At 42.1% G+C, this 27,333-nt stretch overlaps 2 protein-coding genes and 1 long non-coding RNA gene across 3 annotated transcripts in view; 1 reads left to right on the forward strand and 2 right to left on the reverse strand.

Annotated features, from left to right (window-relative positions):
• IPCEF1 (interaction protein for cytohesin exchange factors 1) overlaps positions 1–9,724 on the reverse strand; it is a 52,995-nt gene extending 43,271 nt beyond the window's left edge. Inside the window, exon 1 of the mRNA XM_083732630.1 lies at positions 9,705–9,724. The gene's annotated coding sequence lies outside the window, so the exon portion shown is untranslated. The remainder of the gene's footprint in view (positions 1–9,704) is intronic.
• A 5,949-nt stretch (positions 9,725–15,673) lies between these two features.
• LOC310841683 lies at positions 15,674–20,976 on the forward strand. The gene is made up of 2 exons (XR_014562688.1): positions 15,674–18,607; positions 18,969–20,976. It is a non-coding gene; the product is annotated as an uncharacterized lncRNA (long non-coding RNA).
• Positions 20,977–22,897: 1,921 nt separating this feature from the next.
• Positions 22,898–27,333, reverse strand: part of CNKSR3 (CNKSR family member 3) — a 61,197-nt gene continuing 56,761 nt past the window's right edge. The window contains exon 13 of the mRNA XM_083732458.1: positions 22,898–25,999. Coding sequence (XP_083588584.1) covers positions 25,701–25,999 — 299 coding nt within the window. The 3' untranslated portion in view covers positions 22,898–25,700. The remainder of the gene's footprint in view (positions 26,000–27,333) is intronic.

The raw sequence follows: 27,333 nt of genomic DNA on the forward strand, positions 1-27,333 counted from the left end.
AGTGCTATTTTCTCTTGCTAGTTTCCACATGGTGGCAGTATCTATTTCTTTACTTTTGCTATTTCATTAGATTTCATGGTTGGTTGGGATAATTAACAATAAATGTACCACTGGAGTTGAAAAAGCAGCCACATATCTACAGTGCAATGCCAAACATTTGAATCACTCATTTCCTGAAATGTTTGTTTAACATCATAGCATTAGTATATGTAGTTGAATTTTTTTTACACAGAGAAAACAGTGAACACAGTCCAACTGATTTGAAGGGGAAATATTTAGACCCCAATTCTGTATGTACGATTGAGCTCAATGGGGCTTACTGCTGAGTAAGTCTATCTGCTCAGAATTAAACCTCATTAGGTTCGATGGAACTTATTCCCAGGCGAGGGTGTAAAGGATTGCAATTTAGGGCATTTGTGTTTCTACCCCTATACAGTGATACCTCGGGTTACATATGCTTCAGGTTACATACGCTTCAGGTTACAGACTCCACTAACCCATAAATATTATCTTGGGTTAAGAACTTTGCTTCAGGGTGAGAACAGAAATTGTGCTCTGGTAGCGCGGCGGCAGCAGGAAGGCCCATTAGCTAAAGTGGTGCTTCAGGTTAAGAACAGTTTCTGGTTAAGAACAGACCTCCGGAACGAATTAAGTACTTAACCCGAGGTACCACTGTATCTCAAGGGAAGGGTTTGCAGGAGGCCTACAATTTTGTTGCCAAAGGCTTCTCTATGAAAAGAGTTTTATAGTGATTATTAATGGTTGGAAGGAAAATGTAGGTAGTTTATAGACCTTAAAAGCCCCCCAGCAAGCCACAAATTCATCATTCCTTTTGACTGAATGTGGAGGTGGACTTAAATGAAAGTATTTTCCATTTTCATAAAGAAATACAAGTCATAGTACTTGTATTATAAAGACCCAACATCAAAGCTCCGATTACACACAATACATGTATGCTATAGTACAAACTTTATTCATTTCAATCCATGAGGTGTTTAACCATTAACTACCATCTAGGCTGCAAAGTCCTTAACCACAAAGGCACATGTCTTTATTTATATATACCTAATAACATTATGGCTGGAGGAGAGCATGGTTTGCAATTAGGGTGTGGTTTGTTTTTGTTTTTAATTATATGGGAGCCCCAGGATCCATTCATCTGCGCCCACAAAGAGTGAGGTTGTGGGAGACTGTTATTTTCAGGCAAAGCTAAAGGCATGAAGTTATTTTTCATTTTCTTTTAAGCATTATCACACCACCAGCAGCATTAACACACCACCTTCCCCTCTTTACTGTGCTCCTTGCTTTGGAGGAGCAGCCTGATACACAGAAAGCAAGCAGGTAAAGTCATATGTTCAGGGTAACTCCTGCTCTGTAATCCCAGGTGTATGCATAACCCTGCAAGTGTCCTGGAAAAACTGGGACATCCCGTTTTTTATCATAAGAGAACAGTGACCATTATGGCTGCCGTGATCTTGTGCAATTTTGTGGCACAATTTCCCCCCAAAAAAGTGTTTTTTGGGGCCCATGATCTTGTGTGGTGCCTCAAAACTCTCATTTTGGGATGCCATCCCCCCAAAAAGCACTTTGAGGGGTTTGAGGTGCAAAAATGCATGAGATCACAGCAACCATTCTCTTGCAATAACAAAAAAGATGGAAACCTGAATTTTGGCTTTAAAGTGTTGGGAGGGTACATACATATGGCAATACATGTGTGAAGAAAATATGTTTTGAAGGTGCTCAAAGAATCTCTGAAGTCTCTTATCCTTACTTTGTTCCTGGAAAGCTGCTTCTGACCCATAATAGCTCAGTTGGTAGAGCGTGAGACGCTTAATCTCAGGGTCGTGGGTTCGAACCCCGGGTGGGACATAAATTCCTGCATTGCAGGAGCTTAATATTGATAATAATAATAATTTATTATTTATACCCCGCCCATCTTTGTGGGTTTCCCCAGCCACTCTGGGCGGCTTCCAACAAAATATTAAAAATACAATAAAACATCAGACATGAAAAACCTCCCTAAACAGGGCTGCCTTCAGATGTCTTCTAAAAGTCAGATAGTTGTTTATTTCCTTGACATCTCACCATTACTAACTTGGACTAGATGATCCTCATGCTCCCTTCCAACTTTGCAGTTCTATGATTCCATGATTCTGTGATTCTAGGGGTGACCTGGCAAGCCCAGACTCAAAACAATTTCCTGCTTAGACCAAGGTTCTACATCAGGTATGGGGAACATGACCCTCCAGGTGTCACTTAACTACAGCTCCCATCATCCCTGCCCATTGGCCACGTCTGCTGGGGCTGGTAGAAGTTGTAGTTTAGCAACATCTGAAGGGCCAATGGTTCCCACTCCCAAACTACAAGAATAAGCTCAAGAGTGGTTTTGCTTTACAGTGAGTCTATTTAGCTGAGGTAATCATGTTATCAGTGTAATGTCCATGAGGCAAACATCAAAGTACTGCAAGATTTTTCAAGATCCCACTAGTTTTAACTGGCTCTTAAATGCTACACAGTTTAATTTAAGTTTCACATATAATAGCCCTGCCCTACACTGTGCAAAGAAAATAGGTTACTAAATCTCTGGAGAATAATCACAGATACAGTGCTAATAACACTTAGCAAGTTACATGTTAATAGTAAAATATATGCTGTGTTTAAAAATAATTTTTAAAATCAGCATCTATACCACAAACATGTCATTCCCAAAGTACTGCGGAAGGAATTATTTCATAAGAATGCTAGGGGTTGCTAACATAAAACCAGAAGTTAGAACCTTTTATTAGCCGTGAGGGCATAACAACTAACAGATATGGCACAATTCTAAGCACGTTTAATCAGAAGTCAGTGCCACTCTGTTCAATAGGATTTACTTTCAGATAAGTGTGCATAGGATTTCAGCCTAAGAGCATTCATTCCTTAAAATCGTCATGGTTCCAACACAGGTAACTATTTCAGTGCCAGGTTCATTATTGCCATCTCTGATGACAGAACAATAAAGTTATTTTTATGCTTATTTATAGAGCCAGCAAGGAAAGCATACCACTGGTTCTGTTTCTTTGGCCCTCGTAGCATTTGTTTGCCACTCAGTTCTATGCAATATGCATGCAGATGACACTCAGTTTTAAGTGTTGTTTAAGTCACAGGCTGTTGAAGTTCTGGATCAGTGTCTGGAGGTGGTAATGAATAAGATGTGAGCTGAATTCAGGCAAGGTCAGTCAAACTACTGATCCAACAATACAGTTCAGCTTGGATGTTGGATGGGGTAGCACCTCCCTTTAAAATGCAGATTTTTAGTCCTGGGGTGCTTCTGGACCCAGTACTACCCAGGTGATAGTGAAAGATAGATGTGCCTTGCCCATCTTAGGCTGGTGCCTTCAGTTTGTCATTCCTAGACACTAGAGATCAGGTCACTATAACACATGCCTAACATACATCATGTCTGGACTACTGCAGTGTGATCTATGTGGGACCGCCTTTCAAAAGTATCCAGAATCTTGACTTGGTAAGATTGTTAACTAGAGCTGCTAACTGGGAATATTCAACTCCTGTATTGAAAATTGCCTGGCTGCAGCATCTAAACCAGCTGAGGTTTCAGGGCTTTGAATTGAGTCGAGAAACAAATTGGTAGTCAGTCTGGAGGAATCTGATTTGTTTAGGAGCCCAAATCAAAGTGCTGGTGCTAACCTTTCAAGCCTTTTAGTCTGGAGCCAGGATATCTGAAGGGCCTTCTTCTGTACAAACATGCCTGCTTGCCTCTCATTTGTCCCATTGACCCTGATAGTATCCTTTCTTAGGATCAGAGGACATTTTTGGAACTCACAAGGGCACATATTTTGAAGCCTATATTTCCACGCTTTCATATTTTCATTTTTCATATTTTCATATTTCATATTTTGAAGCCTATATTTCCACGCTATATTTCCACAGCCATTCAGTGAAATTCAAACTTATCCAAATTCTGCCTGAAGTTCTCCAGCCTGCAAACATGAGAAATTGAGAGGAGCTGAAATTGGCAGATTCTCCCATTCCTAGCTATCATCTCACTCTGCCTGAGGTTTGAATTCCTTTGTGTGAGAGAACAGTGGAAACTTATAGTTTCTTTGTAATCTTTGCCTTACTTGCAAATATACATGCAGAGAGTGGCTGGGGAAACCCAGTCAGATGGGCGGGCTATAAATAATAAAATTATTATTATTATTCTATTGCAGGCAGAGGTTCCATACAGAGCAAGCTGGGCAGTCTGCCAAAAGCGGCCCTCCAACCCAGTTTCCATTTAATGCCAACTAGAAGCTCTCAGTTTTCTCTCCTCTTGGTCTGCAAAAGCTGCCTCCTTGCTTGCTTGCGACTCAAAGCAAGGCATAGAAATGATCTGCATGAGAGGAAGTCTGAGAACTAAACATACAGATGGAATGTGAAATGTATTTTAGCAAATCACATCTCTTCCTCGCTTAAATCTAAGCTGTGAAAGTGTCACATTTTGGTCCAAAAATGAGTCGCAAAACTTATCAGATGCCAAAAAACCAGCATGTTGAATCTGAGGCATCCTTTGAGATGGAGGCTCCAGGCCAAATGGCCCTCCTGATAGGCCCTGGTCATTAAGGAACATTGGTATGCCTTTCTCAAAATACCAGACTCCCAAGCACAATCCTTTTCGTTAAAGCCATAGAGACTGACTCATTTGCAGTGAGCCAGAAAGGGCAAGCTCATAACAAATACCTTCAATTTTACCTAAAGCAAAGCTTTAGAACTGGAGAAACAACCAACAATTTCCTGGTGTATGGTGTATACACACTGGGCTGTTCCACTTCTAGATGTTTGTAGGGAATGCTATTTTTAGATGCTCCACCACACAGACACCCAACAAGTGCCTAGCACATCAGAGGAAGTTTTAAACTCAAACAGCTCCCTGCTGGTTTCAATGTGAGACAGTTTTCTTGTGTAAAGAAGCCTTTACAAATATGACACACACATCCAACCTGCAATGAAAAGTAGCATGGGGCATTCTGTTATCTACTGCATGTCCTTCTAATTGTTGCAGAGGTATAGCAAAGGTACCCCTGAACGTTAGGTCCAGTCGCGGACGACTCTGGGGTTGCGGCACTCATGTCGTTTTACTGGTTGAGGGAGCTGGCGTTTGTCCACAGACAGCTTCCGGATCATGTGGTCAGCATGACTAAGGCGCTTCTGGCGAACCAGAGCAGTGCACGGAAACGCCGTTTACCTTCCCGCCGGAGCGGTACCTATTTATCTACTTGCACTTTGACATGCTTTCAAACTGCTAGGTGGGCAGGAGCAGGGACCGAGCAACGGGAGCTCACCCCGTTGCAGGGATTCAAACCACTGACCTTCTGATCAGCAAGCCTTAGGCTCAGTGGTTTAGACCACAGTGCCACCCGCGTTCTAATTGTTGCAGAACTTGGTGCTAAAAACCAAATGGCATTAATCACCATAGAAAAGATTAATGCTTTGACCCAACTTTGATTCACACAGCACTTTCTCCATACATCCAAACAAACTGAAACATCATCAAGACAATGGTGTTGTGGACAAATATAAAATGTACAAACTGGGTGATAACAGATATCACCAGCAGCAATTACTATTGTCGCAACTGCCTGTCGATAAGCCACCACAAGTCCCTTCCAATTCTAAAATTCTTTGATTCTATGAATAATTGAGCCAAAATAAGCATGTAGATTATTGCTGCTGCAGACATCCATATTAAGACAATAAAGAGATTATGTTTGTCCATATTCTCAAGGATGGCTAGGACTGATCACGTGGAAAATGAGTATTTTTTTGCGAACTATTCCTAAGCTTATACAGAATTTAGACTAAAGCTGGGAAGATTGTTTATTCCCGGGCTGTTCTTCCATGTTTTAATAAGCTTAAATCCTCTGATCTGAGCCAAGGAAATTGTTTTTACATCATTTTTCTCTCTGATCTGCCCTCCTTACTTGTGTTCTTTTTCTTTCAGACTTTCCAGTTGGTTTTATTTATGTAGAAATACAAGCATGGTAAATTTCAGAGCTATAATTTGTGGCTTCCTGTCTCCAGGATCATTCTGAAGCAGTTCTCATGCGGCCAATTCTTCCAGCTAAATATTTACACATACATACACTGCACATAACTTTTACTTATGGGCAAGCTCTCCACATAGTTTCACATAATTTTTCAGGCTCTACATGTGGTTCTTATCATGACAACATATTGAAAATATGTGCCTACAAAACACATTTTAAATATATTTATACAAGCCATTATGTGCTTATCTTTAAGGCATTTACTATATATAGAAAAAAGGGAAGATTGGATTTCCTGTTCTCATTGCCTGCCCTTAAATATATTAATCATATCCAGGCCCTTGTTTTGGAGTCAAGGCTACAAAGTGTCTTTAAAAATCCCTGCTATGCTTGAAATCCCTAGCCCAGTATTGCAATATGAGCATATGGTACAAGGCTGGACCTGTGCAGGATAACACAATGGGGCCTCAAACAGTCCTTCATGTACATTAGAACCACCACAGGACATATTTTCCTCTTATCTACATTTTGAAAAAATCAATGCAGTAGTCAATGTAAGATGTTTCTCCCAAGCAGCTGTGCCTTTAACATCTGCAGAGCAAATGACAAAAACACTACTACATTCTGTGTTAGCTTTACATCACCCTTGTGACATCAAAAAATGGCAGGTCTGGACTGAAGCTACATTCTCTTGAATAATCTTTCTGAAGCGACTGAAACTATATTCTAAGCTAAGAGGCATTCTAAGCTTTGGGGTGCATACCCCACAGTTTCCCATAAATGCAATTGGTGCTGCATAGAATCAATAGGACAAGGCTTTCTACTGACTTTAAAAAACTTATTTACCATTAATTTGGTAGAATTGCCCAATGGTGAATTTTTGAAATGCAGGAGGTCATTGCCACACCCCCAAGATAATCTACAGTCATGTGCCCAAGGAGAACCTAAAAATTCAGGCAGCTATGTTGATCTTATATCGTACTGAGACTAGAGAAAGCTGAATGGAGCTTGTAGATTCTCCCCACAACCCTGACACTCTGGCTGTGAAAAAAGACTACTAAAGAGGTCAAACTGGGTGGATAAGCGTATGTGTTCACTGCAAATGTGTCCACTGGCCCCCAAAGGTTTATGATCGCTGCCTTACGTCCATCACAATTGGACTACTGCAATTATTGTGTTCAATACTAGCTACTTCAGAATAAATTTTGGAAGCTGCAGTCGTTCCAGAATGCAGCTTCAAGGACATTAATAGGTGCATCTCCATGAGACCACAATATGCCTAGCCTGCACCAACTACCAATTTGTGCCCCTGTGCCCCTGGGTACAGTTCAAAATGTTGCTGATTACTTTTAAATGTCTAAATGGTTGGAGCTGGATACCAAAGGGATCACTTCCTCCCATGCTATCCTGCTTACTCTTCTCTAGGTTCACTCTGTTGGAGTGTTGATGCTGTGAACCTTCTATCTTATGCTCAGCATGTATACGGTGGCATAGTGTGGGTTGTCAGAGCCCGGGGCTACATGATGGGAGGATGGGAGGGAGGGAAAAGGACAGAGCATGCATGCGTGTTCAACTGCTTAACAGCATCTGAGTCACCCAGGAGATTTTAGCTGCAGAGATAAGAAAAGAAGAGATACTTCTGGAGAGGTCACTTCCTGGTTCGCATGGAGAAGCCGTTTTCAATGGAGCCCAGCAATGGAAGTGTGCAGCTGTATTGAGGCAGCATAAGGTTTTGAAAGTTTGTACCTCCAACAACTTTCGGCCGGGGGGGGGTAACTGCCCCTGTGCCCCCCCCACACTATGCCACTGCATGTATATACGGTGGTACCTCGGGTTACAAACACCTTGTGTTACAAACACTTCAGGTTACAGACTCCACTAAGGAAGTAGTACCTCGGGTTAAGAACTTTACCTCAGGATGAGAACAGAAATCGTGTGCTGGCAGCAGCAGGAGGTCCCATTAGCTAAAGTGGTACCTCAGTTTAAGAACAGATTCAGGTTATGAATGGACCTCCGGAACGAATTAAGTTTGTAACCACAGGTACCACTGTATAGGTAAATAAAATCTTATAATCACAGAAATGCCATCAGTTCCTAGTGATCTTAATTCCAAGAAAACCCAACCAGCCTCTCACCACCTCTCTGATGGTGTAATAGAGGGGGGAGCATTCTTTGAGGTATAAAGAATGATGTTGTCTGCCAGAGCATTGGGGAATTGGCTGACCTCCCTTGCTCTGGCAAGTGAATGAGGAGATAGTGAAATATTTCAAGTTTGTTTGTGACAGATTAGCATAGAGGAAATCAGAGAATGTGGAGAGTGATCAAACAGAGGCTCATTATGGCTTTGATTTTCTCTTATTTGGTTCCTGCTTCATGCTAATAGATTAAATGTTAACACATTTCTGCAAGTTTGTATGCATTTGTAATTAGAAGAAAGTGAATGCATTTCAGTTGGCTGAAAATCTTTTGTTCAAGCGCAGAGTTATGCTGTCTAAAGTAAGCACAGCTGAGTTCAGTGGAGCTTACTCCCAGGAAACTGCATAAAATTGCAGTTCTTCTTATCCTAATAACCTGTGTGCATGAATGTGTGTGAATATCTATAAATATATTGTTACGCACACCCAAATAAGACCCACATGATCAAAAGGGAGTTGCTTCTAAGTAGGTGTGCAAAGGGCTACAGATGTGGAGAGCAATCCTATACACATTTACTCAGAAGTAAATTACACAGGACTTCAATTGGATTTACTCCCATGTAAATAGGTGTAGGAAATTGCAGATTTGGTCACACAATCCTGTGAATTACATCTTTAGTTTGCATTCTGAAACTCTCTTTTAAGCCTTCTCTTCTGGATGAATGGGAGAAAACCTAATGCTAAAAGCCATGTGTTAGAAAACAAATAACCCGGAAAAATAAGTCCTATTTTATTCAAGCTACTTGTTTTAAGCATTTTTCCCCGCATGAACTTTACCAAAACACACATACAAATACTGCTTTGTGCTTCCCTGAATGCAGTCCACAGTGACTGGCCCAGATAAATATCAACACTATGTCTATTTGAGGAAACAGAGAAAGAGCCTGTTGAATATACAGACAGTAGCTGATTCTGGTCATAGTAGAGATCTGCAGTCCTCATTGCGCCAAAGGCCTATTAATCTCACTCCACTATCTTATCAAGGAAGAGCAGATCTCTGGTTACTGGTCTGCTCCACAACTGTGCACAGACTGCAATTTTGCATACATGGAAGTTAATGGAATTTTAAGAGACCTAACAATAGGCAAGATTGCACCCTTTACAGTGGTACCTCGGGTTAAGAACTTAATTCGTTCTGGCGGTCCGTTCTTAACCTGAAACTGTTCTTAACCTGAGGTACCACTTTAGCTAATGGGGCCTCCCGCTGCTGCTGCTGCTGCTGCTGCTGCACGATTTCTGTTCTCATCCTGAAGCAAAGTTCTTAACCCGAAGTACTATTTCTGGGTTAGAGGAGTCTGTAACATGCAGCATCTGTAACCTGAAGCATTTGTAACCCAAGGTACCACTGTATTTTTAATAAGAAAGCATGAAAATTTTACATTTGTCCAAGGTTCATTAATTTTGCAGCTAGGTAACACTGTAACTGAATAGTTTACGCAGGGGAAAGTTCCATTATTCAACCACAACAAAGCCCGGATCTTACCTATACTTTGTGTGCCTTTCTCTGTGGCTGACTTTTTAAGCTTCAGAAAATAATTGAGGCAAAATGTTCGCTTCACTTTAAGGTGCAGTCCTGAGACATCTTGACATTTTTTGGTAGCTGGGGAAATCTCTATAATCCCACGGCACTTAGTAAAACTCTTTTACACACTCTTCAAATTTGGGAAAGTTCCTCTCTTGCTTCTCTAATTTCCAGTTTTGTTATTGTTGTAAAGCCTTCATTGTTACGCACATGTGCTATGTATATGCTACAGGGCTACCTGGAAGGAAGTGGTTTCAACATTTAGAGAGTTTGCACTCTCACATTGGTCAGTTTGTAGAGCATATTCTAGGACCCTAGACAATATGCAGCAGCAATGAATGCTATCTATATTATACATGCAAAAAGAGCAGCAGTTCTTCCTAAAACTATTTAATTATTATTATTTATAAAATATATTTATAAAGTGTATATACTACTCTATACCCACAGGTCTCAGGGTGGTGCACAGGATAAAATCACAACATAAAAACACAAAAGACACAATCAAAACAAAAACAACTCAATAACCCCCCTTGCTAGGGAAAACCAAGGGCAGAAAAACCTAGACTGATGTGGGTGTGGGATGGGAAGAGAAGAGAAGTGCATTTTAACAGAGAATTGTCTGTGGTTATCAGTCCACCTTGAAAAACACAGCAAAACAGGGAAGCATTCAAGAACAGTTTGCACAAAAGAGAAATATATTTCACAGATGTCAGAAAAAGGACGGGTTCTTTATTTCCGCAATATGTCCGATGCATTTCGGTCACAAATGCCTTTGTCAAGGGCTTATCTAAAAAGATAATAATGTGATATTTATTATACAGTTATATATATTATACAGTTATTAACCCACACATAAACATTCTTTAAAAACTTAGGATATATTAACATCCCAAGTGTAATAAAATTACTGTACAAATAAGTATTGAATGGAATACCTGGAAACAGCCACAACACATTAAAACATATGACCGTACTTGTTTCTTAATAAACCAGTCTCAAAGCTCGCTGTTGATTTAGGGCAAAATCTCACGGAAGGGCACCTCCAGTGCACATTGAAATACTTCCTGTAGGAAAGGGAGAAAGCATCTTCTCTAAACTCCCAACGAGCTATTACCTTCAGCAAATCTATATGAACAAATACATTTCTATATAGTAGACTTTGATGCTGTATGATGTAATTGACCTTTCACCCTTTGGTATATCATTTAGAGCAGTGGTTCAGATGGTACTGCCCCCTACGTGGAATTACCTAGGGTGTTGCTAAGAGGAAGGGGGTGGCGGGGGCACTAAGAGGCAAGGGAGGTGCCAGAGATGGATTTACCGGAGCTTGAGTGGTTTGGTCATACTGGACGTGGAGCCATTCTACAACTATGCTGTAGAATGGAAGGTGAGAGGCGGAGGGGCACCAAATTTTGGCATCGCAAAGAGCACCACTGAATTTTGAGACCCCAAGGTCTGGGGGCGCTGGAGGGGGCTCCTCTGAGTGTGTTGCTCACTTATTATTCAATGAAATAAATTTGCAGTTACAAGGAAATGAGGTCAATTTTATTAAGGCCAAAACTGTCTTTCCTACATTTATTTCAAAGTTAACTCTATCCAAGCATAATATCAGCAGCAGCTATACCAATTTCTGAGCCTGCCTGAGCTAGAAAAGAAAGGCGGGATACAAGACAGTGTTCTGCAAGCCTTTTTTGTGACCATTTGGATGAGCTGCATAAAAATATGTCTGATCTATTTGAGGACTTTCTTTTGATGGAAATTCCATATTGGGTAATAAATCCATTTTCAGATACCAAGGAAGATGGGGTAGTGGAGGAAGAACTAATCAAGGTACAAAATGACATTGAGCTGAAGTCAGAGTTTAAGTTATTTGGTCACAACATGACATTTCTGCTCGCTCTCCTTGTTGCATTTCCAACATCCTATTAGGTGGTTTTAGTGTGGTCAGCCAACTTCTTTCCAAGCAAAGAAATTGACTTCAGATTACTAAACGTGGTGATTTAAGACTCCTGGTACGTGACTTTAAACCAGATACTAGGAAACTGGTATCACTTCATCAAGTCCATCCATTGTATTAAGAATTTATTGAACAGTGAAGTAGCTACTAAATGTGGTATCTTAGACTCTTGCTAAATGACTCTTCTTCTTTGGTGATCACTCATAGCCCAGTAAGATTGTCTTCCATGAACACAGTCTTAACGGTGAGGCCGTAAGTGACTGTGGAGGCCAATTCTGGATCTTCTGCTGCTGTAGATCCTTCTGCCTGAGGCAGCCATCTCACCTTGCCTCTTGGGTGGGCTACTTCAGACATAGTATTGAGTAGAACACATGGGCTGCAACTGCTTCGTTAATAATACTGACTGAATTGTTTTGCATCCCTGTTCCTTCTATATCTGTATGCATATTTCTTTTCCCCTTTACAAATATGTCCTAACTACATATGCTCCAGCTGTCCCTATTCTCTCCCCAATCCCAAATATTTTCTGGTCTTTCTCTTTGATAAATAAAATTGTCCATATTATCCCTTTCGGGAAGGAAGGAGGACTGCCTTTTCATACTGTTGCTCATAATATTCTTATTCCCTATAGTATATACAAATTAAGGCTGTGCACCTGATCACACTACTAGAAAAATAGGCACTATACCATTGTAATCCCTTCACAGATTGTTTTTCAAAGGTTTATCCCTAAAGAAAACTTTGGGGGGGGGGGGGAGGAAGAAGAAATAATAGGCAACAAAAGGGGAATAAAGAAGCAGGTTGTTTTTTAGAAACATGCTTAAATTTTTGGGTGGTGATGGTTGAGGTGTGATCCTAACGCTTGTGAATATTAGACCCCAAGTTTTCCCCACTCCACAATAATTATACAGGTAGCAAATGTTTGAGTTGCAGTTGTTCTGTAATGCATACAATCAGTTACATACAATATGCATGACAGTGGCAGATTGTTAGTAGCAACAGGCTGCAGACTAGCCTGTTGCCTCATACGCTGCTGGATCAGTAGAATAGAAAAAACAGCCCCTTCAGGTATAGGTGACCTTTGATTGAGATTTTATTGGCTTTTAAGTTGAAAACCTCTCAGGGAAGATTTACAATAGGATGATAGACAATGAACTTAGCAGTCAGCCATTTGCGATAGGCAGGGAAACCTGTGGCTTTCTTTTTACATCTATTTTACATCATAGGTTAGAATTCACTGTGATGGCTTTAACTGAGCTAAGGGTTTTTATCAGAGCTGCCTCCAGGTGTGAGAGGGCCCAAGTCTAAATGGGGGAACCCACCAAGTAGGCCCTGCCCCTGTTGGGCTTACGAAGCATGGCAGCAGTGCAGATAGGGGCACTGCTAGAAGCCCTTGGTGAACACAGTTAACAGTCAGGTGCCATTTTACATAGCTGTCAACCTTCCCTTTTTTTGCGGGAAATTCCCTTATTCCAGCGCCGTTTCCCACTACTTCCCGCTGCTATCCCGGATTGTTAGATATCCCTTGGCTGTCCCCGTGACAGGTGAGGCTGCTGATCCCTTATTTTCAAATCTGAAAGTTGACAGCTATGCATTTTAATCCCTTCCCTCAATGTCCCACCACAGCATTGTCCTGGAGCAACTCTCTACTTGGGACAATGGAGCAGGACTATAATGATTGCTCACTGCATGTGGCTTATCCAGTAGGCATTTGACTATGGATGTTGATGCCAACCCAGATTGTAATCTTGTTCAAATCTGAGGGAAAATGTTGCCTTAAAATGAAAGGAGTCAGCCTTCATGAGAAGGCTATCGAGCAATGCAGTTTCTCTTCTCCTTTCTTTGCTTCCTCTGCCAAATTTCTACGGCTCATGTGCAGGGACTGCACTGCAGATGGTAGGGCTGCCAACATTTTCTGAACAAAAAGTCCAACTCACTGACGCGTGGCCTATTTGAGAATTATGCCAAGCACCTGTGGTTTTGAAATCATGGAGTATCAGAATCCATGCTACCTCATAAGATGCAAATCTTCACGCCTTCATGGTTTGTTGCTACATATCCTCTTTTAAGGAAGGTCTCATGGTTGGTTTTCCAGCACTAAAGTGTTCCCGGATGCTCCTGTCCATTTTTTGTGGGATTGTTGTAGGCCAGAGATTTTCAACCTTTTTGAGTCCACGGCTCCCTTGGCCAACGGCACTCAGAAGCTCCTGTGGAGCTCAGAAGCCCAGTTATGTCACCCCTTGGCTGCAGAGCTGGCAGCATCTCACCCTTTTCCAACCCAATCCCTTGTGAAGTGATCCCTCAGCCTTCTCTCCTCTCCCCTCTCCTTAGGAGTCTTCTGGGCAGCCGCTGCTGCTGCCACCCCTGATCTTTGAGTTGTGCCCAGGGGCGAACAAAGGGAGAGGAGGCAGTGGGCCACCGCAGCGTGTCACCCTGGGGGGTGACAAGATGGCCCGCTGCCTCCCAGCTGTAGTGCGGCAGAGGGTGCACTCACAGTGTGGGCGCTGCTCGCGCCACGTCCACACGGCATCCGTATGGGCTGCTGCTCACATGGCAACTGTATGGGCTGCCACTTGCATGGCGACCGTACAGGCTGCCACGCGTGCGCAGTCCATACGGACATCGCATATGACTTACCAGGCGTTTCGCCCCGCCCCTCGGTGTCCCACCCCAGGTGATGGAGAGGGTTCCACCACCACTGGTTGTGTCCCCCCTGCCCTAAAGAGAGGTGCCTCCTCACACTGCCCCACAGGGACCTTGGACCAGCCTGCCCATTCCCAACAGCAATGGCTGGCTGGCTGGGTTCCCTCCTGCTTGCTTGCTTGCTTGCTTGCTTACCCAGAGGCTGCCTCATCTCCTGGCAACCAGCACTCCCAGAGGCACCATTCGTCTGCAGAGTTGATAGCCAGGGCTGCTGCAATAAACAGCCTAACAAGCCTTTGGGAAGCAGAGATGTGAGAGGGCATCAGAGGGAGGGAGGGAGGGAAGGAAAGAGGGACAGAGGCTAGTGTTGTCCGCAGTACCCCTGACCATCATTCAAGACACACTGCTTGGAAAACCCCATATTCAGCTATGGGGAATTTTCCACACATTTAAAAGTGGAAGTTCCATGAAAGCCAGAAGCTGTACAGAAGTGTGTATTCTTGGGCTCCCAACCTTTAATCTACTTTCCTGCAAGTGGCTTAACATTTCCAGCCAAAAATGTTTTCTTATCAGTCGCCCAAAATCCAGCAGTTCAACACAGTGCTGATGAGCAGAGGAATAGCCTTTGCTAACTCATTATAATCTCTTGCCAAGTTAAACAAATACTGGCATGTGTAACACACAGGGCAACCTTGACGGGACCTCTCACGTGTATGACCCATGGACTTGTTACTCGTTTCCAGGCGGCGCTGGGAAGCATCAGCACATCTCCAGCACAGACTGTAATAATCACATCATGCGCACTTCCCATGAACGTGGCTTCTCCCCAAAATATTCCTCTAACTGCTTTAGAAAATTTGTTATTTTCATAGGACTGAATGTATAAGGGCATTTTATAACGCAGCTGTTGTTGGAACACTTTCCTTAGGGAAATTAGTGGTTTTCATTTTTTGCCACTGATAATAACTGTGGGTAACCATACAAAGCTGTAAATACGTACTTAACTCTGATTTCTGTCATACTATATATACAACATAAAACCTGTGGAAACAGAGATGTCGAATGTCTAGTTCTGCCACCATAATATGTGAGCCACGTATATGAAACAAGCCCTGCTCTGTGTTTGCCTCATGCCATTACTATTTTCCTTAAATGTGTATTATTATTATTATTTCATTTCTGTTCTGTCCTTCCTCCCATGAGAGCCCAGGATCATGAATAGCAAAATAATACAGGGTTGTAGCCAGTGCTTTTTTCCCTCCACAGGGTACTCAGTGGTATGAAGTACTGGCACCTCAGTTTTTGTTGTTAAAAAACGTGGCACTTACTGTAACAACTTCACGTGAATACTGGCACCTATTTTTATAGAAAAAAGCATTTGTTGAGGCTGAAAAGCAGTGTAATCCTTACCATGTCTACTCAGGTAAGCCCTACTGAATTTTGTGGGGAATGACTCCTAGGCAAACGGGTGTGCAGCAAAAGTCATAATCATAGAACAGCCACTGAAATCAGAAGAGCCACTGAAATCAGTGAACTAAAATTACAATTCAATAAAAGCATCAACACATTTCTAAAATGCAAAACACAAAATAATACCAGATGCTGAATTTCAATTCAAAGACCAAGTTGAACAGATAAGTCTTCAATTGATGTCCAAGCATAAACAGTGTGTGTAGCTGCTGGCTATGCAGAAAGGAAACAATCGCTATGACTTTCATTTCCCCAGCTGTTTCAGGAGTGTATAATAGTTACAGAGGACTAGTTTCCCATGCAGCTACTGTAGGGTTGCTAGGAGCACATTTTCAAGCAAGCAACGTGCTTCAAATATTGAGTTGAGTCCACCCTAGAAAAGGAGTGGCTGGGACTGGGACAAAGGAATAGAGCAGAAATTGGGAAAGTCAGGTGTGAGGATCCTTTTGCCCTCCAGATATTGCTGAACTACAAGTCTCATCAACCCCTACAAGCAGGGTCAATGGCTAGGGATGACAGTTGTATTTCAGCAACAACTGGAGGGCCAAAGGTTATCCCCCCCTCCCCCGAGTTAAGTAGGAAGGAAGATGTCTAGAGGGCCCTTTTCTGCTTTAAGAACCTAGTGGGATCAAGATAATGTCTCCAAAAGTAAAAGGTTCAGTGGACAGGTGTTAGAAGTAGATGGGGGGGCTAAATGGACTCCCTTAGTTAGATATTCATATCTGGGAAAGTCATCCGTGCTCCAGGGTAAGTCACAGATGTCTATTAAATGAGACTTGCAAACTACTTCCAATGCTTTTGTGCTGGCAAACCAATATTCAGCGTTGTGCAAATTAAGTTTTCCATCCATTTTTCTTCTTGTTATGAAACTTAGCCTTAAAATTAGATGTGCATGAATATGATTGCATTATACATGTGAATTTATGCTTCTGTCCCAAAAGTAAAGACTGCGACTTGTGAAGCCCTAATCACAGACAGAGTAGATTGTTAAAAACTGCTCAAAGAGTGATAAAAATATTACTGTGCAAAAATATTGCCATTCCTGTTTGATGCCCCTGTTACTGATGAGTCTGTTTCACTGAAGAAGTAACCAGAAGAGGCTGAGTCATTGCAAAAAGGCAAGTTTCTCCACTAAATTCACTGAAGTGACATTGTACGAATGCAGTTCTCATCTTCTGTGTGGGCACTCTGTCAGAGCTGACTAACGTTTCTTTTCCTCCAACTCTCCTACCTCAAGACAAAGTCAAGTGCTGAATTCTCCCTGCAGTCGGCAGCTTTCTATTTTTAAAACCGATGTCGCAGCAATGTAGGTGGTTGTAGAGTTGCATTTGATTAAATATTAAGATGTGGCTTCAGCTGCCTGTGTCACAGCCATCACGCTGCTGAAATAAAAAACTAGATGGTAGACGCAAACAGAAGTCTTCACCAGTCACTGCTCTTAAGATGAATCAGGAAGCGAAACACCTTAGCACTGAGCTTCAGGGTGATGGCTACAATGGGAAGGAGAAAATATGTACCTTACGCTTGACCACATGGATCTTCTGTCATTGGTGCTCTTCTGACCAAGTTTCTTACGTTTTGCCTGTGCTGCTTGCTAATTTGCCATCAGAAACTGCATAACATGGAAAGACTTGGCACTAATGTAAGTCTGGATGCTATGGAAATGTAATGCCTGTCATGATCTGACAGAAAACTGACCTGTGGCACCTCTTACTGGTCTGTAGTTCTTCTAGTGTGAAGCAGTTACAGGATTTCTCCTCAATAGGCTTCCTTTCCTGTAACTACAGTGGATGTTATAGATCAAGAGACAGAACAAAAGGTAACCCCAAGGTCATAATTTTATCTCATATGGCAGTGGCTTCTAAATGATAGACCATAAGTGAACCTTTTTCATATCAGTTTGTCTTTTGAGGAACCGATACACAGTTGAGATAGCACCCCTATGGATTCTGGTGTGTGCGCTGGGATGCCATACCATGCTTCGCCATCATCCCACATGATCTGATACTGCACACTGGAATCCTCCAGAGCTTGTGATCCACAGGGCAAGATTTGTGGGCAAACTGTTTTCCAGGGAAACTTGCTCAACATTAGCTGTTCTGATGAACCTCAGTAAACTTCAAAAGAATGTCATGGTTTCCTGGAACGCACTTTGAAATCCACTGTTTCCCAGTCATGTTTAAACTTATCTCCGTATATCAACAGCTCAGTTCAGTAGCGCTGCACAATGAATGCATCAGATATCACATCCAGAAACCTCTGAATTGCAGTTAATGGAAAAATACATACAATCTTGTTCACAGGAGCTAAAAGCAGCTTTTCCTATGATGGTTTAGATCTAATACCATTTATATCACTTAGCCATGCAAAATGGAGTTCCTTTCCTCATAGAAGAAAAATACAGAACGAGTAGGTTGCTTCCTTAAACCCGGGAAGTTGGGGGTGGGGGAGAACTTAGACTGAGTTATATGTGTGGCCTCGTGCTATACCCCAAGAGAAGGAGAGCCTTGAAAAAGGGCTGTTCCCTCTTCCAGAAGCCCACATCTGACTCAGGGTCAAATCAGGCACTGGCAATATGATTTTCTTTCAGGCCTGCTGCTCCACAGGCCAGCATCCACCACATCCTAGGTTACCCCCACAAAATGTAGTCTTTCTGCAGATCTCCTCTCCTGGTGTGGCTTCTGTATGTTGGCTTTAACAGTCTTGATTACAGGACTCCAATGCATCTTGGAAGATGACTAAACCTAGAATACTGCTATTCCCTCCTTGGCCTCACTCAGTAGGGCTTTAGGTAAAGGTAAAGGGACCCCTGACCATTAGGTCCAGTCGTGACCGACTCTGGGGTTGCGGCGCTCATCTCACTTTATTGACTGAGGGAGCCAGCATACAGCTTCCGGGTCATGTGGCCAGCATGACTAAGCCACTTCTGGCGAACCAGAGCAGCTCACTGAAACGCCGTTTACCTTCCTGCTGGACCTATTTATCTACTTGCACTTTGACATGCTTTTGAACTGCTAGGTTGGCAGGAGCAGGGACCGAGCAACGGGAGCTCACCCCATCCCGGGGATTCGAACCGCCGACCTTCTGATCGGCAAGTCCTAGGCTCTGTGGTTTAACCCACAGCGCCACCCGCGTCCTCAGTAGGGCTTTAGGGAGAGCCTGAAGATGACCTCTGGCAGGGGAGTAAGGGCCAAGCTACCGTTCTTAAGGCCTGACTATTCTCTGGACTTCCACTGGCCCTCCTCCTCCTCCTCCTCTTCCAGGTATTTTATACCCTTCAAGTTTCTCCACCCTTCATTTTGGCTACAGGCTCCTTCATTCTGGCTCCTTCTCTCCAACAGGCAGATGAATGTGAGGGCCCTGCTCTGCTCCTTCTAGCATAGGTGGACACTCCACACAGTGTCTAGGTACAGTCTTCTCAGGAGCCATTGCCTGGTTGGTGCCCAGTGGTGAGAAGTGGGACCTATTTAAAGCACAAAGACCACCACTGCTGGTTTTTCAGAGGTTTTGTTTCATTTAAACACCATTTCACAAGTTGGCTTTCAGAGAAGGAAAAACACACACATATTAGAAGAAAGTATTTGGTTTCCCTCGCGCTGAGTAAAGCTTTCCATTTCTGCCATCTGTTTCCTGATTTGGAAGAACTTGTCTTCTTTTTTCCTACCTGAACCTGAACAGAATACTGCTTCTAAATCATGGTTATGAAAGAGGAAACAGAATGCTAATTCGTTTCCTAGATTCTGAAGAATCTAGGATAAATTGCTTGCATAAATTGCTGTTGGTGGCTAGGGTTGACATGAAAACCCATCCTTCCAAAACAAACTTCTTTTCTAGATCCACTGACATTTCATGCATCTTCTACTTTACAAGGTGCAAGGATTAACATAAAGTTCCTGGTTCCTTTTAGGCAAGAGACAGCCCACTATTGCCAGTATCTCCATTTACTTTTCCAGCTAACCAGAACAGGCACATTCTGCAACTTGAAGGCTGCAATTATATGCACACTTAACTTCCATAAGAATCCCAGTGAACTCAGTGAAATATACTTTCAATGTATAGATATAATTGAGCTGAGCCCAACGTAATATCATATGTCTTCTTGCCAGGTTAGCTTCACGCCTTTGAGAGCAGAATGAACTCAGTGAAAGCAGGTTAGAGGAAAACGCTCTTCTACTTATTTCTTTTCAGGTGAGTCTTGATCCACAAGAGACTTCCAGTAAAATATGCAATACTGCATGTGATATGCAAAAAAGATGAGCTTTTTTTAAAGAGGGGTGAAAGAACTTTCTCTCTTTAAGCAGAGGGAAAGTGGAGCCTAAGGCAAATTCAAGACACTCATTTGAGATCATTTACTCCTCAAAAGGTTTGGCATAAAAACAAATCTCCCTAGGAACATAAATGAGAAATGATTGTGCAATGAAGCTAATTATCTCTTAATATCTTTATTTTGGAAAGAGATTTTCCACTAGAACTAACTCACCCAGTTTCCAATTTAAGCTTGGGGGGCAGGTTGTGGGGGGCAGGGAATATTTTGCTTTGGGAACTCTAAGAATTGCTGCCAACCTGAGCTTTGTGGGGCATTTCAGTGCAAGTTTCCAGATTCAGTTTCTGTTAAACCAAATCCTCTTTTCTGTAGCTTTTCACGGGGTACATCAAATGCCAAGTTTCCTTGTATTTATGTGTTAACCACTGAGGATGTAGGGCTGTGTTACAGATGTTCTACTATACCCATGCTATGAACATTCTGTTCTAAGAGCCACAGAATAAAAAAAGTTATATCAATTCTGTATTATTATTTTTGACAGTAAAGGGTAACCAACGTTTGGGGGCAAATTTTGAATTTTGAGTGCCATTCGCACCATGTTGCTTCTTTCCAGGTCCTCGGGATCACACTTCCCACCACATCCCCAACACAGAGAAAATGGGCCAAAAGTGGGCAGGGGGCACAGAGGCATTTGGCAGCACCCTGGAAATTCCATAGTTATTTGTATTCTTTCATCAAATCAATGGAATGGGCAATAACACTGAAACTGCCCCTCTGGCCACTGGAAATAGAATTGAAAAGTAGCACTTATTCTGGTTTCTGAGATTTCAGCAACCATGGACAACACTTCAAAACATAATTTTGAAGGTATAAAAGGTAGAAGTTCGCTTTGCTTTTTTTTTAAAAAAAAAAATGAAACTGGGGGTTGTCAGTAAGTTAAATTCTGCCCCGATCCCTCATTTGCCCTACCAAAGTTCTGGATTTTAGGAGCTATATACTAGTGACAAGAAGTCCTTTTAATTTATTCCTATCTGCCTAAAAAGGGGATGAGACTGAGGGGAATAGTTTTGAAATCCTCCTTTCAGAGTCTGAGGCATTAGGAGTCACAAGATATTAAACTTGAAACTTTGCACCATGCTTAGCCAACCTGGTTCCCTCCATACATTGTTGGTGGGATGATGGGAATTGTAGAGCAGCATCTGGAGGTCACCTTGGCTACCCCCTTCTCTACACAGAAATTGTGCTACCAATGAGGTGTGGTATCACCACTTTTAATAATACTTCAAAATGCAAACAGCCCTCACCTAAATCCTTTTTTGATGCCTTCAGTGATTTCTAGGAGAGGGTTTTGTGGAAACTCACACTTTTAGCTATACTTCACTACAGCTTCCATGCAGACTGATTTTGGTATGAATAGCTGGGTATGTGGAATAGCATGGGGGAATGTGGATATTGGTGAACACAAAACTGTTTCTAAGCTTAAAAACTGTTAAAATATTTTTGTTCTGCTTGTCATTTGACTGATAGCTTCATGCTGGTTTTCATGTTTTAATTGCTGCTGTTTTACTTACTAGTAGTCATTTTAAATGCCTTGTTTAATGTATTTTGCTGCCTTTTGCTAGCCACCTTAGAAGAATTTTACCCTAAAAGGACAGAATACAGGTTTGTTTTTTTTAAAGTATTTTTTTTAATACAGAATTAGTTAACTTTCTATGCAAGCAGGCTTCATGATAGGAAACTTTTATTTTATATACTGATATAAAAGGGAATTACTCTGAAGTCAATGGGAAATCGGGATGAAGTAAGGGCAGCTACTCCCGCTTCACATATGAGCATGCGATTTGTTAAACAGTGGGTGAGAGAGTGTTAATTTCTGCAGGTATGGGGTAGAATCATAGAACTATAGAGCTGGAAGGGAACACGAGGATCATCTAGTCCAACCCCCTGCAATGCAGAAAACTTCTGCCCAACGTGGAACTCAAACCCACAACCCTGAGATTAAGGGTCTCAACCCACCTGGTAGTAAAGCTGTGTGCTCCCTTCCGTGCAGTGCAAGAGCCACTTCCAATATAGTTGGTGGATATGTGCAAATTAAAGCCACCATGTGTACAGTCAAAACAAAAAAAATTCCTTCCAGTAGCACCTTAAAGACCAACTAAGTTAGTTCTTGGTATGAGCTTTCGTGTGCATGCACACTTCTACAGATACAGAGCACACGAAAGCTCATACCAAGAACTAACTTAGTTGGTCTTTAAGGTGCTACTGGAAGGAATATTTTTTTGTTTTGACTATGGCAGACCAACACGGCTACCTATCTGTAACTGAAACATGTGTACAGTGTTTATCTGTCAATTGACTGGATCCCTACCAGCCACTCAACATCCCACTGGGCAAACAGTACTGGTCAGATGAGAAACTATTTTTTTTATCATTGTTTTTCATGCACAAAATGTCCCAAACCAACTTAAAAGATTGATGAATTGGAAACAAACCTGAAAGGCACTAAAACCTCACATAAATACATTCATCCACATGATTAATGTGGTTGCTGTATTCATGCACACTTCCATGGAGAGCTGACATCCTGCAGAAGCAGTTCCCACAATATGTGGGGACACACACACACACACACACACACACACACACACACACAAATATATGCACACACATCTACAGGGCCATAGGGCCATGACTGTTAAGGCTAGCATATATGTGTGCACACAAACACAAACACACACACACACACACACACACAGGCAAGACTAAGCTGTGACATACACTCAATTTGTAAACATGAGAAAATGTACTACAGTTTAGTGCTGCAATAAACTTCTTTATCTGGTCACTTTTCAGGTAGATACATTCCCTCAAACGTTAACTTGGTACCATACAACTTCTGCCCTTTGCTGGTTAGGAGAAATTATTCAACTGTGGGATTTGCCTCTGTGGAATGAGGCAAAATTTTTCTTTTATTCTGTGTTTTCCTAAGTAGACGAAGCAACAGTGAAATTTGTCAAGAGGAGATACTAAGGTGTATTCATTCCAATTACAGATATCAAAGCATCCTGGATTAGTGTTTTTGGTCAGAGCTATGCTGCCGGGGGGGAGGGTATCTGCACGTCTCCTGCCTTCCTTAGCTGTTTTTCAAGGTCTATTAAAGGCCCTTGGAAACAGATCACAGAGAAGCAAAAGTATACCAGAAATCAAAATAAACCAATTAGAAGTTTGGCTCATCAATGACCCCAAAAGAGTGGCTTCTGTTTTGAGCATGTACTTTCTCTATTGCCCAATCAAGGGAAAGAAGTTGTCAAAGGCAGTGTCAACTAATCCTGCCTAATGCTTTTGATAGCTCTTCTTCTAAAAACAATGCAAAACCAGGATCAGAGCCTGTCATGGTACTTTAGATGGATTGCATATTAGGAGTGGCAAATACTACACATATCTGCAGTGAAAATATATCACGTATTATTCTAACTTTGCATTCTAAGGGAGACTGAGCCTGAAAAATACGAGCTAACCTAATGTGCTGCTGGTAAGATTTGAAACTGGGACTTCTTGGTTCACAACTCAGTGTCATAGCCACCTTCTCTCACGTGAAACAGTTTCAAAACAATTCATGTGATGCTTCCATCTTGGCTAACAAAAGAATTAAAGACAAACATGAACATATTCATTCTTTCCTGAGAACAGAGGTTACTTCCTGAACTGGACAAGAAATTTCAGGCTCGAGAGAGAGACCATTTTCTTAGTTACATCTTCCTTTATCATTATCTGAGGGAGATATTTAGCTTATATTTGAACTTCATACAATACACCTCACTTTCTACATCATACTTGCCTGGATCTTCAAAGAAAAAGTGAACTGCAATTTCAATTACATTTGGGTTTGTTTGTTTGTTTGTTTTACTGCTTCTTTTTAATTCAAACCACAAAGTTTTGAATACTATGAGAAAACATCATCAAGATGCAGAACAGCTGCACTAGCTTTGGTGAAGTTTGCTAGGTACCAATAGCCAGTTCAGCTTGAAAGGTAACTCAAGTTATGTCATTGTTTTAGCTTGTTTGCGAAAAACAGGATCAAATTTAGTTATAACCATATGCATTCTTTTAATGGTAAAAATTTGTGCAAATCCATTCAACCTAGTATAGTTGTGACAGTTTCCTAGACAGTTAATTTAACATCTGTCTCCCCATGCTTGTTATAAACTGCTCAAGAAAGCTTGCCGAGATCACATTTATCATGTTAGACAGCAGTGTAAAATGTGATGAATTCCTTTCATCAGTGTAGATGGTGCTGTTTTCAGACCATTCAAATAACTAATTTAATGGGGTGTGACCTTTTTTTTTTTTTTGCCTTGGCTAATTAGTACCCAGTGATGTCAGAGAGAAATGTAAAAGCTGCATAAAAGGTTAAGTGGTTTTTTTAAAGAAAAAGAAAAGAAAGAAAGCGTAATTTAAATACTTTTAAATTATTTTAAACAAGGTGTTCTTTGTGGGTCTCTAACAAAAAAACCCTCTTTCCTACACTTGCTTTGAAAACAACAAATTATTTGCATCCAAACACTTCTGGCAAGTCCTCCCTTCCACAGACCACCCCAACTCTCACCCAATGCTACTAATTTAATGATGGCAAACAGTTTCTTCCCCAACACTTTGAAAGAGCAAACTGCCTTACAAAAATGTAACTCATCACAAGTCAGCCTTTAAAGCCCAAATAATATAAAAACCAGTTCAACCTTGAACCACAGTTGATGCTCCAGAAGCTTGCAGGGATTGCTTTCAGAAGGATACTTTGGTTAACAGCTATTCAGTCTTAATCATAAAAAAAGCAATAAGATATATTCATTTTTACCATTGTCACTTGAGATGCATTTCCTTGGCATGTTGTAGCAATCCATGTCCTAATTGGATGAGTACTGCAGCAATTCAGGGAAGAACAGTTTAACTGTACTAAGATTTTAATAACTTCAACCAAAATAGCCTCACGTTTGTAACTAATCAGAACAAAGGAAGAAACTGCATTTTATTCCTGACAACAGTTGAGTCGTCTCCAGTCACTTGCAGTGCAACCACGTTGCTTAAAAGGGACGAGGGAGGGGAAAACCTCCTCTTTTCTTCCTTCTTGGTCAGGATTGCAGCGTAGGAATCCATTTTTTGCTGAGTGCTACATAGTTTGCAGATCCAGTAGGTTGCACAGCATCAGAGTCTTGTAGCAAATGAAGTGCCACCAGGCCTCATTACGATGCAGAGATTGCTTCTGCATGGGTCATGCGGATTTCAGGTCAGCAGTGACCTCTGAATCACTCGAGCCTGATCGGTTTTTCTCCAGAGGACTGAATTCCCCCTCCACCCTTGGGCAGGTAGAAAAATGCTACGTCTTGCGATCTCTCTCCTCGTCTCTCCTCCTGCTCCCCCTTAAACAGACCCCCTCTCTCCAACTCCAGTGAATCTCGAGACAGAAACATTGGGGAAAGGGCAAGCTTCTCCAGGGGGAGAAAATAAAATAAAATGCAAAACTGCTCAGTAACTCTGTGGGTTCTGCAAAACCATTTGAAGGTGGAGGGGAAGAAAAGGCACTTAATATCAAATACCCTAGAAAGTCATAACGCAGCCAGTTAACTCAGTGAGTCAATAACTTGAGTCTCGTAATCCAGCTGACCAGCAGGGAGCGCTCTGTGGAGGAGGATTTCGTGGAGGAGGTCACCGGGAGCTTCTTGGCTCCATCCTCCTGGAAAGGGATCGTCGCACTGTTGTGAAGATCCACATTAACAAAACACCTGCTCCCCCTGATGTAGTCTGCACCCCTCACTAGCTGCCTCTCCGCCACAGGCCTGGAAAAGGGATGCTGAAGTGGGGAACTTTCTTCAATGATGGGCGGGATTCTCTCATTGCTGAAGTACCGGCAGAGGGCATTTTCACCTGCAACAAACAAAGAAAACACACACTTATCAAACCTTGCAGAGCCAGCATAAGGAGATGCAGAAGAGAGTGTTTCAACACCTCCAGCCAGTCTGAAGTTTTGGTGAACTGCCCCACACAGATTCCCCTCACCATCACCTCTCTCTAAGATTACTCAAACTTGTGTTCTGCTCTTCACCTCCATTTTACTTACTGCTGTACAAAGTTGAGGATTTGCGTTTTGCTTTAGGGCTAAATTGTACAGGTATGTGCAAGTACTTGCATTAAAATCCTGGCGGAAATAAGAGCTTTGGGAAGGGGCAATTTGGAGCAGAGACGTGAGCAGAGTTGGGTGCTTAATCCATCACCCACAACTTCTCCCCTGGAACTCCCCCAGCAGCTGTTTAGGCAAGAATTGTAGGGGGGAAAGTTACACGCCTTTTAGCCTTTTTAGAGAAACGGTAAGAGGGAATGTGACAGAGGTATAGAAAATTATACATGGCATGGAGAAGGTGAATAGAGAACAGTCCCGTCCCATTCCGTCTCCCCCTCTCATATGACTAGAACTCAGGGACGTCACATGAATCTGAATGTTGGAAGATTCAGAACAGACAAAAGAAAGTGCTCCTTCACACAGCAAATAGTATCAAAGGCTGCCAACTCAGATGGCTTTCAAAGAGGATTAGAGAAATTCAGGGAGGGTAAGGCTATCAATAGTTCCTAGCCATAATAGCTATGTTCTGCCTTTAAATACCAGTTGCTGGGGATCAGAAGGGGAGAGTGTGTAGCTGCACTTAGGTCCTGCTTGCTGACTTCCCACAAGCATCTGGTTGGCTACTGCGAGATGCTGGACTAGATGGGCCCTTGGCTCAATCCAGTATAGCTCATATGTAGGTGGGTGTTTCCTCATACAACTTTCCAAAGTCCCATTCTCCTCACTTCGCCACTCAAAATCACCACTATTCCTAAAATCTGGAGCCATTTTGCTTTCAGCACACCATACTGTATGTAACATGGATTGTCTCTCACCTGCTTCAAAGCCCTAGAATACTGCTAAAAAAATTTTTTGGTGTAAACTGACTCCAGTGCTAGTCCTTTAGGGTACAGCATTAAGGGGCATGAGGAATAACCTCTCTCTCCATGAAATAAATCCCTGTATGTTGCGCTCCTCAACAATGTAGTGCTTTTCTCTCTACGCTAGTATAGCTTAGTTTATGGTGACTGGCACTTACAGAAAGGGAAGTAGATTTGGCTCTCAGTACTGTATAAAGTAAATGAAAGAGGACCTCTGTGCATTAGAGAACAGAAACACTGTTTCACACTGGCTATAACACTCACCTTTGTTTCCAATGTTG

This window comes from Podarcis gaigeae (genome assembly GCF_964106915.1).
Source record: "Podarcis gaigeae genome assembly, chromosome: 3".
Lineage (NCBI taxonomy): Eukaryota > Metazoa > Chordata > Lepidosauria > Squamata > Lacertidae > Podarcis > Podarcis gaigeae.